Here is a 17136-nt window from a genome sequence, read left to right as displayed (position 1 = left end):
CTCGCTATTACGTTGTTGTATAAAATTGTTATTTCAAATAATGACGTGCCCAGAAAAAAAAACCAATAATTCAATATCAATTAATTCATTTGTAGGTAAATCCTTCTTTCGTTAATTTACATAACAAATCAGCAATATTAGCGTTACATTTATTCTAAACTAGTTGAATTTGCTATCGATGAGCCTAAAAATAATAACTGATTAAAACAAAAAAAATTATAAAATTAAAAATAAGGAAATAAAAGATATATAGTAATAGGTATTTCCTTAATCTCTCTCTCACACACATGTAGATATAGATACAGACATATGTACAGAGTTTTTTTTTTTTTCGGAAACATGCAGACATATATACATAGTTGAATTGATGGATATTGGACTGATTTGGTTTGGACCTTAAAGTTTTCAATATTTCAAGTTTGTTTTATTTTAAGAAATCATAAATTTCATATTTTTTTGTTTATACAATGATGGCATCGAGGTTTCGAATTAGGACCCAAATTACACAAATCCCAAATCCCTTATCATTAGACCAATTTTAATATTTTTAAATTCCATTTTCTTTTTGAATATTTAAGTAGAAAAATATTATATTTACAAATTTTTTGTTTATAAACTCTTACAAACTACACTAAGTATGATCGGTTATACTTCAATCAAGAGTGTATGACCGGTCATACTTAGTGTAATTTGTAAATAGATCCTTCCTTATTTAAGTATTATTTATTAATAATTGACTATTTATGAAACATTAATGTTTGATAATAAATTAATCAAACGAATAAAGTCAAGTTGACATTTTAATCTGAGATTAAGTACTTAATGTTAACAGGTAAAAAATTAGTCAGTTAATCAATTAACAGGTAAAAAATAAAATAAAGATAAACATTAAAATAGAGAATATTATGACATTTCAATTTAAATTATTTTATTAAAACAATAATACGAAAAACATCGTCGTCTCTCTCCATGGTTTTTTTTTTTTCACTTCTGTTTTCCTATCGATGACTTGATGAAAAATGAAGGCGACCAGAGTGGCGAAACTCAAATGCTATTTTGCACATTAAACTCTCACAACTCTTCTATGAAGGTTTAGGGTTTGAATTTCATGATCACGTGATCATGAAAGAGATGATATGGTGCAAGGTGAAGGGTGGACAATGACAAAGGATGAAATCTTAAGTGAAGAGTTTGAGAAAAAAAAAACAAAAGATAATTTTTTTATTATTTTAATAAAAATTAATAATGTCATATCATAATCTTGATTTTTTTTATTTTGTTAACAGTGGAATTGATTCTCTTTATCTTCAGAAACGAGGACAAAAAAATTAAAATATTACACTTTTAATAATTAATTACGAATAGATAGTTAAATTGATAGTTCTGCTTTGCATGCTCATATTGCGAATATGAACCAGAAGATAAATTGATAGTTCTTTAATTCTAAAATATAATACAGGCATATGAAATTTTTTATCTTCCAATAAATTTATCATAATTAGTCTTGAAACCAAAATCCTATAAAAAAAAAGTGAATATTCCAGAAACCAAAAAAAAAAAAATTCTAAAAAAAAATTCAAAATAAAATAAAAAAGAAAAAATTCGTACAAGTATTTTTTTTTAAAAAAATATTTAACATAAATATTTTAAATATATATGTAATCAGTCAAGTCTGGCCGGATATAGGCTATCTCGTAGGCTTCTGTAGGCCCGCGTAGCCTGTTTACACCCCTATCAATGACCATCCAACACCTGCATCGTAAAAAGATGTTTGTCATTAAGTATTTTATAGACTATTTTAATGTTTCTCACTACTTTCTACATGAAAAATTGCTAAGCCTATTAGTAATTTTTATTTTTATAGGTAGCCTATTAATAATATTTATTATGAAGTCTATTAGATGGAAAATTATTTAATATTCAAAATTTAAACTTTTTAAATTTGAATTTTGATCTTGAAAGGTGGGAAAAGAGTTCAGCATTTAAAGTTTCTGCAATGGGAGAAAATATATATATATATATATATATATATATATATATTAAATTTAAATTTAATATAAAATTATATATTAAACAAAAAACTATTTAAAATTAAAAAAATATATATGCATAGTTGATAAAAAAAATTAAAGTTGTAATTTAAATGAAAAAATGAGAAATAACATATTTATACTTTAAGAGAAAATAAATTCAAAATATAACTTAACAAATAATACTAAAAAAGGTTTGCGTACAAGGATTTTTGTTTAAAAAAATTAATATAAATGTTTTGAATATATATGTATAACAATAAAAAAAATATAAAATTATAAATTCAAAGATAAAAAATTAAAATTTTAAAAAATGTATAATTAAGACAAAAAAAATTAAATAAGAAAAATGACATCTATCTTTCTGTAAATTTCTGTAAAAAATAAATTATAAAAATTTAATGATTATAAAATTAAATTATCTTTTACTGATCAGTGATTATCTAACTCTTTCATCGTAAAAAGATGTTTGTCATTAAGTATTTTATAGACTATTTTAATGTATATCACTACTTTCTGCATGGTAAATTGTTAAGCTTATTGATAATGATTATTATTATTTCGGGTGGGAAAATATTTCATATTTAAAATTCAAGTTTTTTTAAATTTGAATTTTGAACTTAATGGGTGATAAAAGAGTTCAGCATTTAATGTTTCTGTCGTAAGAAAAATGATATAAATTTAAATTTAATATAAAATTATAGATTAAAAATAAAAATAATTTAGAATTATAAAAATATATGCATAATTGATAAAATATAATTTAAAAGAAAAAAAATAAGAAATAACATATTTATACTTTAAAAGAAACTAAATTAAAAAAAGAAAAAAAAACTTCCTTACAAGTATTTTTAAAATATATATATATATATATATATATAACCAGTATGAAAAAAATATAAAATTATAAATTCAAAGATAAAAAAATTATTTTTTCAAAAAATACGTATCATTAATACAAAAGAATTGAAATTTTGAATTTTGAATTTAAATCGGAAAAATAACTTTTATCATTCTATAAAAAAAATTATAAAAATTTAATCGTTATAAAAATAGATGACCATTTAGTGATCAGTTATCCAGTTATCCATCTCCTGCATGATAAAAAAATATTTGCCCTTAAATATTTTACAGACTATTCTAATGTATCTCACTACAAATTATTTTAATGAAATTTAACTGTCTCAATTCACGGGCGATTGCACAAAAAATTCGAGTTCCTTTTGGATTTCCCTCTTGGTCAATAACAACCGCAGCATTGTCATCATAGTGTATTATCACACCGTTACTGTGTTTGAGTTATTTACCAGTACGTACAATTACAGCTCTGATCACTTCTGATGTCTGCATGACAAAATTTTAAACCTATTAATAATATTAATTATTTTATATATTGGATGAGAAATTATTAAAGGTCAACAAATTAGGTAAAGTGTAGCTTACATTCTAAAAGTACAAGATTCCAACCAAAGAATAGAAAAACAACATCTTGTGCTTACCACAAAATATCCTGCACAATCCACAAGAAACTTGTAGGTAATCCAATGTATTGTTTTTTACTTTAGTTTGTGTTTCCTTTTCTACCCGTTTTTTACGTTAGGCAATCTCAATCCAAGTCTTTTGTGGTTAGAAGACGGGTCAAAGGGGAAAAAAGGGAGAAAAATCTCTGTTCACCATCTCTAATACTAAAGACAAAGGTATGGATAATGATTTCAAACGAAGAATGATCATGTGACCTGTTTAGAAGCAACTTAAGAAAAAGAAAACAAATGGGGTTAAAATTTTAAAGCAACGTAAATAGTCATTAATTCAAATTCAATTTTCCATTTTTTGTCACCATTGAGATTTGAGTCATTGACTATTGACTCCAAGTCTCTAGTCCAATGGAGGTTATCCTTCAACTTCTTATTCCTTTTAACTTTCTCACCTCTTTGTGTTCCAAATTTCTCAAACCCCCTTTGCATTCATTCTTAAGTACCCTTTGTTCCCATTTTCACTTCCACGCTTAAAAAAGTTCTAACCTTTTATTCAGCAGCATCACTTCCCATTTTAAAAGCATTTCTTTTTCTTTCTTTTTTCTTCTCTGCAAATTCAGAAATTTCAGAGTGATTTTGAATCTGGGTTGTGTTTAAATTTTCCAGCTGAAACCAAAAGATTCCTCTTTTATAGAAATTGCCATAGCAATAAGGCTAAGGTAGCAAGAAACAATGGGTGCAAAGTATAAATTTGAGATAACCGGCAATGTCAGGGTGGTAGCTGTAATATTCCTCTGCATGGTGGTTACTATTGTTCTCATACTCCTCAACCACGCAAAATGGCTCAGGTGGCGCATTGAGCAAAGCACTGCTCCTCAACCACGCAACCGCCGCCGCTTTGTCTTTGCCCCTGGTCAAGATCCAGTTACCTATGGCACTAACCGAATTGGTCTTGACCCTGCAGTTCTTAGGTCCTTGCCAGTGTTGGTGTTCCAACAAGAGGACTTCAAAGATGGTTTGGAATGTGCGGTTTGTCTCTCCGAGATTGTTCAAGGTGAAAAGGCTAGGCTTTTACCAAAATGCAATCATGGGTTTCATGTGGATTGCATAGATATGTGGTTCCAATCCCATTCTACTTGCCCTCTTTGTAGGAACCTTGTTGACTCTGAATCCTCTAATAGTGACCCATTCGAGGCAGAAAATTCAGCTACAATGAGTGGCTTAGAGTCTTCAAATTTCCCCACAAATGTGTTAGTTTGGGGAGACCGGACCCAAGTAAGTTCTGTTGGTGTTTCCTTGGAAGAAGGGACTTCTTATCGAACACCTTGCTCTACATCATCATCATCATCATCTTCTTCAGCCAGTGATAGTAGTAATTGTAGATGTCATGGAATGTTGGTGATTGATATACCAAGTGAGTTCAATTCGTCCTCTTTGTCCCCTTCTGCTAGTAGGTGTGATGAAGATGAGATGAAATCACCAATGACAGCTAGACTGAGGTCACTGAAGAGGCTTCTGAGCAGGGACAAAAAGTTAAGTCCTTGTAGTCCTAGTTCTATGGATGTAGAACAAGCGCAGAGCTAGAAATTTGTTAATGGTATTCATTAATTATTTTTAGTAGAGGTCCTCTTGTTGAGAGATATGTTATTTCCCTTCCAAGACTTCTATGTGTAGATAATGGCTAAGGATGCCTACAATATATGTAATGTCTTGTTATACAGTCTTTTTTTTTTAATTTATATATGTGCTTGAACCACATTAAGTGAATGCTTTAAGTGTTTATATTGTATAAATGACAGGTTTCTTTTTAGTAGAAGGGTGGAATGGCCCAGTTTCTTTTTACAGAAGATGAATTTTATAGTATTATTGTTTTAATTTTGATCTTAATTTGCAATCAGCCTGACCCAATACTAATAGTCCAATGTAAAATGAAAAGGGCATCTGGGATTGAATTGTCTCACCACAGTTTGTTAGCAAAAATCTGCATTTAGATGCATTGAAGTAACCCAGTAACTAATGTTTAGTTGAATAGAATTTGAAAACAAACATTTAATCTGTTTTAGCACCAAAGAAGGCGAAAGAGAGGGAGCTAGATAATGCTTTCTTGTATTAATATTAACGTAATTACCAATGTCATTATTCTATGCTAGCTGAAAGATCATCTGCGGTATATATATTATTATTTATATAAAAAAAAGCGCTAATAAACAAGTAGCCATTTCACTATCAATATGGCAGGTAAACTAACGTTTCAAGGGATTCATACCCGACAAAGAAGTCCTTATGACAAATATTCTGTTTGGTTCAGTGGCAGGCACAATCCAATTTTTTTCTCAATCGTGCACACTCTTTTCCTTGCATTCCATTTCTTGGCCAATGCTACGGAATGCCTTTTTAGCCCCTATTGATCCTCTTAATTATGTAAAGCAAAATTTGTAATTATTCACCAATTTAATTGATGTAGCAAATAAGTTAATAATTTAATGAAAAAAATATGTATCCTCATAATGGGCGTTCAAGTAGGCGCATCAACCTCAAGAATGATTTGTGTTAAAATCAACATGTATTTGTCATCTGTCATGTTCTTCAAGACGTATATCACTCTTATGCGCATTCAAATCATCCAATTTTTTCAATCACTGCATAATTGATACGTTTATTGGTAAAAGTTCAATTAGTTAAATATTTAATCACGTTCGAGGTAACCAGTAAATTATTCTTCTATGGTGTCATTGGGACAAATGACAAGTCTGACGGAATTTGCAGACTCAATTTTTTGCACATCTTAAAAATAAATTGGAATTGTACTTTCTGCCCACGTTAATTATCATCGTTGTTGTAAAAAATTAAAGTGAAAATGTAAAAATTTACTTTTTTATATTTTTACTAGAACGGTGAGTGTTAAAATACAAGTAAAAACTTTCCTTGATAAAAATTCGTGTAAAAACGGTAAAAACTACAAAAAAAAAAAAGAAATTAAAAAAAACTCCATTTTCGTTTTCTCCAAATCATATACACAATATCTTGATATCTTTTTGTTTGGATATATGTCTTTTATAATTATGTCTTATAAAGCTGCAATTTTATTGTAAGTTATGCTATGAGAATAGTTTTATATTTTTGGATCATTGTGTGCATTGAAAGAAGTAGAATTATATCTTGATAAGTGATGATCCAAAATCTGCAGAGTGTATGAAACATTTAGAGCAGATTGATTATTCATTACTTGTTACTTGTTAGTTATCACTGTTTATAATTTTGATACTTGGTTATCAAAAAAAATTTTCCTTTTTAGATAGATAAGTGGATCAACACACAGGTTTATTATGTGATTTTTTTTACATGCATATATATATATATATATATATATATATATATATATATATAATTTTGTATCTTGACCTTAAGTAATAGAAAGTAAAAACTTTATGTTTCGTGTCGTTTTTACGTTTTACGTTTCTACCACCCTTTCCGTTTCTACGCAGAAACTCGAGTTTGACAACATTAGTTATCACTTCAATTCGATTATCATTTTTTCTTTTTTTAGTAAATTATATGTAAACTCATTATAAATCATCAATCTATTCAGAGTATAAAAGGTTTTACATTTTTATTTAATATCTCGTTTTTACCTCTTAATAAATTTTATTTTATATAATTAATTAATTATTGATATAGTTAAATTTATAAAATTAAATTATAATGATAAAAAATCTATACTAATAACATTAAGCCAATCGTTTAAAGTGTTTATATGGTATATATGACAGGTTTCTTTATAGCAGAAAGGGAGAATGGCTGAGTTTTTTTTTTAAAAAAGAAGATGAATTTTATAGTACCATTTTAATTTTGTTATTTATTTGCAATTAGCCTCGGTACTAATAATCCAAATTAAAGCAAAGAATAGAACCTGATCAGTCCAGTATAATATGGGCGGGTCAATATGGACTGTGTCAAATCACATACAGTTGAAGAGTGAAGACTTTGGGTTAGGTGAAGTGCTTTTTGGGCTAATGATATCTGCTTTGGGGTTAATTGATGTTGAGCTCCCTTTGGCGCGATGGCTCTGGCTGGAGGTACCCTGTAATGACACTCCAACGCTCAAGTCAGTATCAAAGTCAGACTTATATTATGTTCTTATTTGAAATTAGATTGATGTACCTAGAGTGTACCTCTTGCTTATATAGCAAGTCTCATGCCGCCTTTAGTAGTTAGTACGCCTTCTGATTGGTTGTTCCTGAGCTGCAGACTTATTTGTCTCAGCTGGTGCCTCTCTGGCTATACTTCTATATGATGGGCTGCCTTATTAGAGTAGTGGCAAGTTGGAGTTGTCATTCGTGTATTGATTTATAGCGCGGTGGTTTTTAGTTTGATATAGGATCCTTCCTTAGTCTGTAAGTTATATAAGGCGGTTAGGCACAATGAAACAATTACGCTTTTAGATTTTTATGTACGATGGGGACATTGCGCCTTTCACCGGGCCTGTATGTTTCTGGGCTTTAACCCTTTGTGGTAGTTTATCCAAATTTATCCATATCAGAACCCAAAATGAAGGAAGAAAATGATAGGAAAAAGCAATATAGATTAAGAGAGTTTGGAAATTAGTGAGAATCATATGACAATGTAAATGGAAATTTTTTGTTTAGTTTACTGATTAAGTGAGATAAAAAATAACACCCTTATAACTAAAATCTCTCTATCGTGGCTTGTTTGTTACTGCTGTTTTATCAATACTCTCTTCATTTAAGCATTTCTATAATTTGTTACTTAAAAATGTTTTGAAAATTGATACAAGAGTGAGGTTTCGGAACAAGTGTGACATGCAAGAATGAATTTGGAACAAGAAACTAGGATAACTTTTTCTGAATTTTGTTTTCCTCAATCAAATCGAACAAGAATCAAATATAAATCATATTCAAAGTCAAAAATATAAAAAAGTTCATCTCACAAAAGTCTGTTTTACTACATTTGTTCACTCATTTTTGTAACAGAAAATTAATAAGTCTTTCTCTCCGAAGCTTGTGTCACCAGAATTTGCAAATATGATAATGATTCACAGAGTTAAGCAACCCCATAAAGGGGGCCATAGTTGTGCATAGCACAAGGGCTGTTTTGTTGGTGGAGAGATGTGTAAGGTATCTCCCTCTCTTCTGTCTTTGTGGGTTTGAACAGATTTGTTAGAGGCCCTGAAGTTGGAAGCCAGTGCTTCCTATCAGCACCTTTGTAGGATTTATATATTGGACCAGAAACCTGACCCTGCCTTTTCCTAGAAACCTTTGATTTTGAATCGTTGGTTGGTTCTTCTCTATGCTTGCTTTTCTTGTCAACTTTCCACCATGAAATCAGAGAACTTTTCCATGATTTCTTTCCCTTTTTCTCTTTATCCGATCCTGTTTTGCCAGATTCTTCAGGATGCACTGATGAATTCTTTAGTTTTGCTGCGCTTCCAAGTTGCCTTGCTTCCTCCAAGAACTAGTCAAAGCAAAAAAAAAAACAAAAAAACAAAAAAATAACCATCATAGGAGCAAATGGAAAAGACTTATTATACTAAGATAAGGGACATGTTGATGTTTGTAACTACTTAGATGTTGATCGGTCAGGTTCTAGTGTTCTACTTCAAAAGAGAGAACTTACATGATCAAAATATAAATGAAAACCATCCAAATAAAACATCAAATGCAGAAGTCTTGAGCTACTTTTTATTATCAATTGGAGCATATTTGTTGAAATCTTCAATATGCAATATCACATAATCACACAATATCACATACAAACTTTAATAACTACAAACAATTTCATTAACTATGCCGAAAACCAACAATCAAGTATTTAGTACCAGGGAAAAGTCCTCTTGCAGATCAAATCCATAGTCATCATAATGGCTTGCCTCATATTTTGGTGGTGTTGAAGATTTCTTCACCATTATCAACCAAAAAAACCCCACAAACTTGAGCAGAACAGAAATGCCAAATAGAAGACCTCGAGAGAAAGAGAAGCTTGATGGAATATACTGGCTTGGATCACAAAAGGCAAAGTTCAACAACTCCTCATAAAGATATATCACAATCAAAGGGTCAGTTGTGGAGATGACAGAAACTATGGTAGTTGAAATGGCATTGCAGTTTTAGGCTTTTCATTCACATTTTCCTATGAAGGAGTTATTGGCGTGAATTAGAAGGTGCATTCATATAGGAATTAATTGTCTTATATAACATAGTACATCAAATCCAGACTCACCACCACACCAAATTGTTAGGCTAATAATGTCAATAAGAAAATGGTAAATTTTTTTAAAAAAAGACAACAGAATGAAATCCACTCATATACTATAAATTAAACTTACCTCCCAATGCAGAATTGAAAAATAAGGAACCAATTGGAGAAAATATTTGGTTTTTTAAGGAACCAAGCATCCTAATATCCTTAACAAGGGGTGGGTAAACATCGTTATGATATAACAAATTATTTCCTCTCCTGGGACCATGTTTAATCATTCCATTTCACTTTACCTTAGCTTTTTAATGGAAAAAAATAGCTTTACTCGAAATAATTATTTCTACTCATCTAGAATTAATACTACAAAACAAACAGAAATAATGATAATTTAAAAAATGAAAAGAATTTAAAAGAGGAGAGAGGGAGAGGGAATGAAATCAAACTAGAATTTCACTTTGATGCATATCTTTATTATATATAGTGTTAGTTTATTTTCTTAAAAAAATAATAATATTGTACATAAAAAATGTACGAAAGTGTACTAAAGAAAATTATTTTACCTTCAAAAAGTGAAGAATTTGGCCAATGAAAGTTGACTCCCCGTAAAATAGAATTTAGATATTCGCTATAGTGGGTAGCAAGTAAAAGCTTCAATTTTCGGTTGACTCATCTTTAATCTAAAAAAAAAAAAAAAAAAAATTGGGTAAAAGGAAAATATAAAAGGTTAACACCTCAAGTTAAAATTATACCATCAATTGCCTTAATGAATAATGAGGAAGATGAATCATTTTGTCCAAGAATATATTTTGACTTTTATTATTATTTCATCCAATTCAACCCCCAAATTATGTCCAGAAAACGCGTTTAAAATGGCCATGATTGCTGGTATAATGGTACCCTTCTTCCATGTCTCACTCTATAAACAGAAAATTTTAAAGATCATGCATAAAGTTTAGTTTCATAATATTTATATTCAGTTTGGATCTTTTCACATGTCAAGCAATATATGATAATTAATTTATATTGATTGTTTATTTTGATATATATAATATTAAATATATATATATATATATATATATATATATATATGGTAAAATCATTTCTCCAGCCGCTATACGTACAACAACGATGGGTATAATGGGTTTAGATATTTTTAGGCTATGACTCATCAATTGCCTTAGTTGATGGGTTAATGGGTCTTGGGTTTAGATATTTTTAGGCTATGATTAGGAAAATACCCAAGTAGGTAAAGGAAAATTAATATATTGGATCGGTTTGGATTGGATCGGTTTTCATCAACCCATCCAAAAACCGATCCAATCCAATTAAAATTTGCGATTTTTAATCGGTTTTTGATTTTTCGATTTTCAGTTTATTCGGTTATCAGTTTTTCGGTTCGGTCACCGCGGTTTGAATCGGTTTGGATCGGTTGATGAACACCCCTATATATATAGGAAAAACATATATCCTTTTAAAGGATATAAGTTTATATCCTTTTAGATCCTAACCGTTGATTTCCGTCCATCAACGGTTATAATCTATTGGGCCAAACTTAATGGGCCAAATTTATTATTAATTAATTAATAATTTTAATCCAATAAATTATAACCGTTGATGGACGGAAATCAACGGTTAGGATCTAAAAGGATATAAGTTTATATCATTTAAAATGATAGATGTTATTCCGATATATATATATGAAAAAATAGTTTGTCATATGATTGGATATAAGGTTTTGTTAGGTCAAATATTTTGTAATTGGGTTTACTTTTTCTGCAGTTACTCCAGATAAATTATCTGCAGTAAGCCCAATATGACGTCGTTTTGGGGCGGAAATCATGGTGTTTTTGTAATTTTAATTTATTTTAGAGTTATAATAGTCTTTATATTTATAATTTTTTAAGATTTCAATATTAAAACGACGTCGTTTTGAGAATAAATGCAGATAACTTATATGCAGTAATTTCAGAAATATTTTTCCCTTTTAAATTATGTATTACGGGTAGTACATACTACTATGTACTACCCGTAATATATAGTTATAATTTTTTGACGAGACAAAACTTTATGTTAAGTAACATGACATTCACTTAATACTATATATATATAGGAGTTTGCATTCATCATTTAACATGACCACACAAAGTTTCCTACACACACAATATTTTGTGGGACCTGCATGTATTGAAGAAAAAAGAAAATTATGGCACGCAAAACGAATCTCTGTAACATAACACAATCATTTTTCCTACAACATAACTCTTATAAAACCCATATATATAGAGAGAGATAATTACAATGATAATTTAAATGATATCAAATTTAAGATAAATTAGTTCTTTTTAAACTCTTTTTGTTATCTATTGATAAATCCGATTTTATCACAACACTATATATAGTCTCATAGGAGGACAATGATGTGCATATATTCTTGACCTCCATGATCAGATATGACAAATATATTTGAAGTAATGGTAAAATATAAGAAAATAAAGATGTCCAGTACAGTCTCCTTAATTTTGGGACTTTTTTATGTGCAAAGTTTTTGGTAAGGTCGGGGATAGAACAATATATTTTTGAACTAAAGAACCGGGATTTGAGTGATTTGTTCGTCAACTTTTTTTCATTGAATTTTCATCAACATTATTGGCATGATCATAACCTAAATCATAACCCATATTCCATTCATGCATTTAACGATACTTTTTTGATTTGATTCATGTTTCTCTCGCTACTACGTTTTGTATAAAATTCTTATTTCAAATAATGACGTGCCAAGAGAAAAAAACCAATAATTCAATATCAATTAATTCATTTGTAGGTAAATCCTTCTTTCGTTAATTTACATAACAAATCAGCAATATTGACGTTACATTTATGCTAAACTAGTTGAATTTGCTATCGATGAGCCTAAAAATAAAATAAAATAACAAATAACAGATTAAAAGAAAAAATTATAAAAATAAAAATGAAATTAAAAATAAGGAAATAAAAGACATATATAGTAATAGGTTTTTCCTTAATCTCTTTCACACACACATATAGATATAGATATCGACATATATACATAGTTGAATTGATGGATATTGGACTGATTTGGTTTGAACCTTAAAGTTTTCGAGATTTCAAATTTCATTTATATTTTTATTTTATACAACGGTGACATTAGGGTTTCGAATTATAACCTTATGTAAACTACACAAATCCGACTAGACCAATCATAATACCTTTAAATTTTATTTTATTTTTGGCTTTTTAAGTATTATTTATTAATAATTGATGATTTATGAAACATTAATGTGTTACAGGTTTTTTATTTTTATTATTTTATTATTATTTTATGAATTGTTGGTTTGTTTAAATAGTGAGTTGTGGGTAGTTATTTTATTTGTTTTGTTATTTGAATTTCAACTTTAGATATTAACTATTAGTGGAGCCTATATAGTGTTAGTGGGTAGTTACTTTGTTGGCTTGAAATATTTGAATGAATATCATCAGAAGAATTATTTGAAAAAAACACTTTGTGCAAGAGGTCGAGCTTCCTCGGTAAAGTCATTTGAGGCTAGGCTTCTTCAATAAAGCCAAATTCAATTTTTATTTATTTTGTCCGTAACAATTGGTATCAGAGCCAGGCACAAACACCACGCATGGAGAAACAATTGGAAAGACTGGAAGACGTGATTCTGTCTTTGGCGAAACAATTCAAGGAGATGCTTACCAAACTCTCCAATCGGCTAGATGCTCTAGTATCAACCACCAAACTATCCCAATTCCATTGTTCTTATTTCAAACCTGAGACTTCCAGACTCAAACATTTATCTCTTTCTTTCTCCACCAAACGAGCAACTCCCTTCAACACTACCATTAAAAATTTAAATACTGTCAAAGTATCTCAATCAAATAATGCCCCTCAACCAAGACCCCACTTTTGTTTAGACATGGGATATCCAATAAGAAATTAAATTCTAAAATTCTTTGAGAAGAAGAAAGAAAGAGTTGTGGCGAGGACAAAGAAGAGGGGGACATGGATATTGAAGATGATTCAATTACTTGATCTTGATTTTACTCTTGAGGACAAGAATAATCTTTAGGGGGAGAGAATGTTACAGTTTTTTTATTTTTATTATTTTATGAATTGTTGGTTTGTTTAAATAGTGGGTTGTGGGTAGTTATTTTGTTTGTTTTGTTATTTGAATTTCAACTTTAGGCATTTACTATTAGTGGAGCCTATCTAGTGTTAGTGGGTAATTACTTTGTTGGCTTGTATTATCTATTTAAACCTTAAAATATTTGAATAAAGATCATCAGAAGAATAATTTGAAAAAAAAACACTTTGCGCAAGAGGTCAGCTTCCTCGGTAAAGCCATTTGAGGTCAGGTTTTCTCAGTAAAGCCATTCAAGGTCAGGCTTCTTCATAAAAGCCAGAATTCTCATTTTTATTTATTGTGTTCCAAAATTCTCATTTTTATTTATTGTGTTCTTGTAACAATTGGTATCAGAGCCAGGCACAAACACCACGCAAGGAGAAAAACAACACGAATGAAAATTTGGCTTTACTGAGGAAACCTGACCTCAAATGGCTTTACTGAGGAAGCTTAACCTCAGTAATTCTTATGATGATCTTTATTCAAATACTTCAAGGTTTAACTAGATAATACAAGCCAACAAAATAACTACTCACTAACACTAGATAGGCTCCACTAATAGTTAATACCTAAAGTTGAAATTCAAATAACAAAACAAACAAAATAACTACCCACAACCCACTATTTAAACCAACCAACAATTCATAAAATAATAATAAAATAATAAAAATAAAAAACTGTAACATTCTCTCCCCCTAAAAATTACTCTTGTCCTCAAGAGTAAAATCAAGATCAAGTAATTGAATCATCTTCAATATCCATGTCCCCCTCTTCTTTGCTGTTGATTGGAAAATGTCCTCGCGCCACAACTCTTTCTTTCTTCTTCTCAAAGAATTTTAGAATTTAATTTCTCATTGGATATCCCATGTCTAAACAAAAGTGGGGTCTTGGTTGAGGGGCATAATTCGATTGAGATACTTTGACCGTATTTAAATTTTTAATGGTAATGTTGAGGGGAGTTGCTCGTTTGGTGGAGAGAAAAAGAGATAAATGTTTGGATGTGGAAGTCTCAGGTATGAAATAAGAACAATGGAATTGGGATAGTTTGGTGGTTGGTACTAGAGCATTTAGCCGATTGGAGAGTTTGGTAAGCATCTCCTTGAGTTGTTTCGCCAAAGACAGAATCTCTTCTTCCACCAGGCTTTCCAATCGTTTATGAACACAATAAATAAAATTGGGGATTTGATTTTATTGAGAAGTCTAACCTCTTGCACAGTGCTCTTTTTCAAATAATTCTTATGATGATCTTTATTCAAATACTTTAAGGTTTAAATAGATAATACAAGCCAACAAAGTAACTATCCACTAACACTAGATAGGTTCCACTAATAGTTAATACCTAAAGTGTTGAAATTCAAATAACAAAACAAACAAAATAACTACCCACTATTTAAACGAAGGGAAAAATATTTGTCCTTTTAAATGACATAACTTGTGTCATTTCACTCTCACAAAGAGGTGGACCCACACCTTTATATTTTTTTTGTCCATTCTCTTTCTTCCTTTATCTAGCTCTTTCTCTCACTTAAAATGACACAACTTTACATCCTTACACACTTTTCCCTTAAACAAATCGACAATTAACAGGCTCCACTATTATTTTTAATGTTAAAAAATTTATAATAAATTCCTCATAAATCGACCCTAATTAAGTTAGTCTAGTTAAAAAACTTAACATTAAGTACTTTTATTTTTGGTAGAGATAATATTACGTACTTAATCTCACATTAAAAGGTCAACTTGACTTTATTCGTTTACTTAATTTATTATCAAGAATCAATTAAGAGGTAAAAAATAAAATAAAGGTAAACATTGAAATAGAGAAGATTATGACATTTCAGTTTAAATTATTTTAATAAAATAATAAGGGGAAAGATATTGTAACAATCAAGTTGTGTTACTACCATGTTACTACCAATCAATTTTACCGTTAGATCGATTATATTGATCAAATAGTTATATTTATTTTCATCTTTGTATGGTCATGATTCTCCATATTTAAAGTAAAAGTATTAAATATGAAAAATCATAATCATACAAAGGTGAAAATAAATATGAAGTATTAAATTTGGGAAATCACAACTATACAAAGATAAAAATAAATGTAACCGTTGGATCAACATAATTGATCTAACGATGAGATTGATTGGTAGTTGGTTGTTCCAATATCCTTTCCCAAATAATAATACTAAAAACATCGTCTCTCCATTTTTTTTTCTTTTCTGTTTTCCTTTATCGATGACTCGATGAAAAATGAAGGCGACCAGAGTGGCCAAACTCAAATGCTATTTTGCACGTTAGACGCTCACAAATCTTCTATGAAGGTTTAGGGTTTGAATTTCATGATCATGACGCATCTCTTAAAACTGGTCTTCAAGGCGGCTTTCACACGAGAAAGAGATGATGTGGTGCAAGGAGAAGGGTGTACAATGACAAAGGATGAAATTTCAAGGGAAGAGTTTGAGAAAAAACAAAAGATAAAATTTTAATTATTTTAATAAAAATTAATAATGTGATATCATAATCTTGATTTTTTTTTATTTTTGGTAGCATTGGAATTGATTCACTTTATCCTCTGAAACGAGGAGTCAAAACTATTTAATAAAGTTAAATTAGTAACAACAATTCTCTAATATAAATAGTGTTAGGATTCGGGGAATATTATATTGATAAATTTATTTTCTTACAAACTACACTAAACTGATTATACACTCTTGATTAAAATATGACTAGTCAAACTTAATGTAGTTTGTAAGTTTGTAAGAAAAAAAATTTGTCACTATAACTTCCCCCTTCAAGAAATATAAATATATAATAGAAGTATCCTTAAATTAAATAAAATCTAATACACTCTTATTCATTTTTAAAATCAATTCAATTTAAAAAAGTTATCCATAATTTTTTGTAAATGTCCGACAGCAGTCATGTGAACGTAGTTTAAAATATGTAGTAGATGAATGTCTTCATTATTTTAGATTATTTAATACAATCCAAAAGTAATCATATGGTCAAATTTTAAAAGCTTTTTAGTTTAAAGGTCGACAAATTAGGTAAAGTGTAGCTTACATTCTAAAAGCACATGATTCCAAAGAATAGAAAAACAACATCTTGTGCTTACAGCAAAATATCCTGCACAATCTGCAAGAAACTTGTAGGTAATTCAATGTATTGTTTGTTACTTTAGTTTGTGTTTCCTTTTCTACCCGTTTTTTACGTTAGGCAATATCAATCTAAGTCTTTTGTGGTTAGACGGGTCAAAGGGAGAAAAAT

The 17136-nt window shown here is 29.5% G+C and overlaps 2 protein-coding genes across 2 annotated transcripts; one reads left to right on the top strand and one right to left on the bottom strand.

Annotated features, from left to right (window-relative positions):
- The first annotated feature begins 4237 nt into the window (after window positions 1-4237).
- Window positions 4238-5089, top strand: LOC133287316 (RING-H2 finger protein ATL3-like). The gene has a single exon (XM_061484887.1). It carries the CDS (start codon window positions 4238-4240, stop codon window positions 5087-5089), a length of 852 nt encoding a protein of 283 aa, XP_061340871.1.
- Window positions 5090-8504: 3415 nt separating this feature from the next.
- Window positions 8505-9428, bottom strand: LOC133287315 (uncharacterized). The gene is made up of 2 exons (XM_061484886.1): window positions 9342-9428; window positions 8505-8977 (listed from the first exon to the last, which is right to left on the bottom strand). The coding sequence occupies exons 1-2, from the start codon at window positions 9426-9428 to the stop codon at window positions 8567-8569; spliced, it is 498 nt and encodes a 165-aa protein (XP_061340870.1). The 3' UTR covers window positions 8505-8566.
- Window positions 9429-17136: the final 7708 nt, after the last annotated feature.

This window comes from Gastrolobium bilobum, unplaced genomic scaffold (genome assembly GCF_033153095.1).
Source record: "Gastrolobium bilobum isolate Gb01-03AN ecotype WA unplaced genomic scaffold, APGP_CSIRO_Gbil_v1 utg11002, whole genome shotgun sequence".
Classification (NCBI taxonomy): Eukaryota; Viridiplantae; Streptophyta; class Magnoliopsida; order Fabales; family Fabaceae; genus Gastrolobium; species Gastrolobium bilobum.
Note: the sequence above shows the minus strand (reverse complement) of the source record. Positions and strands in the feature narration are given on the sequence as shown.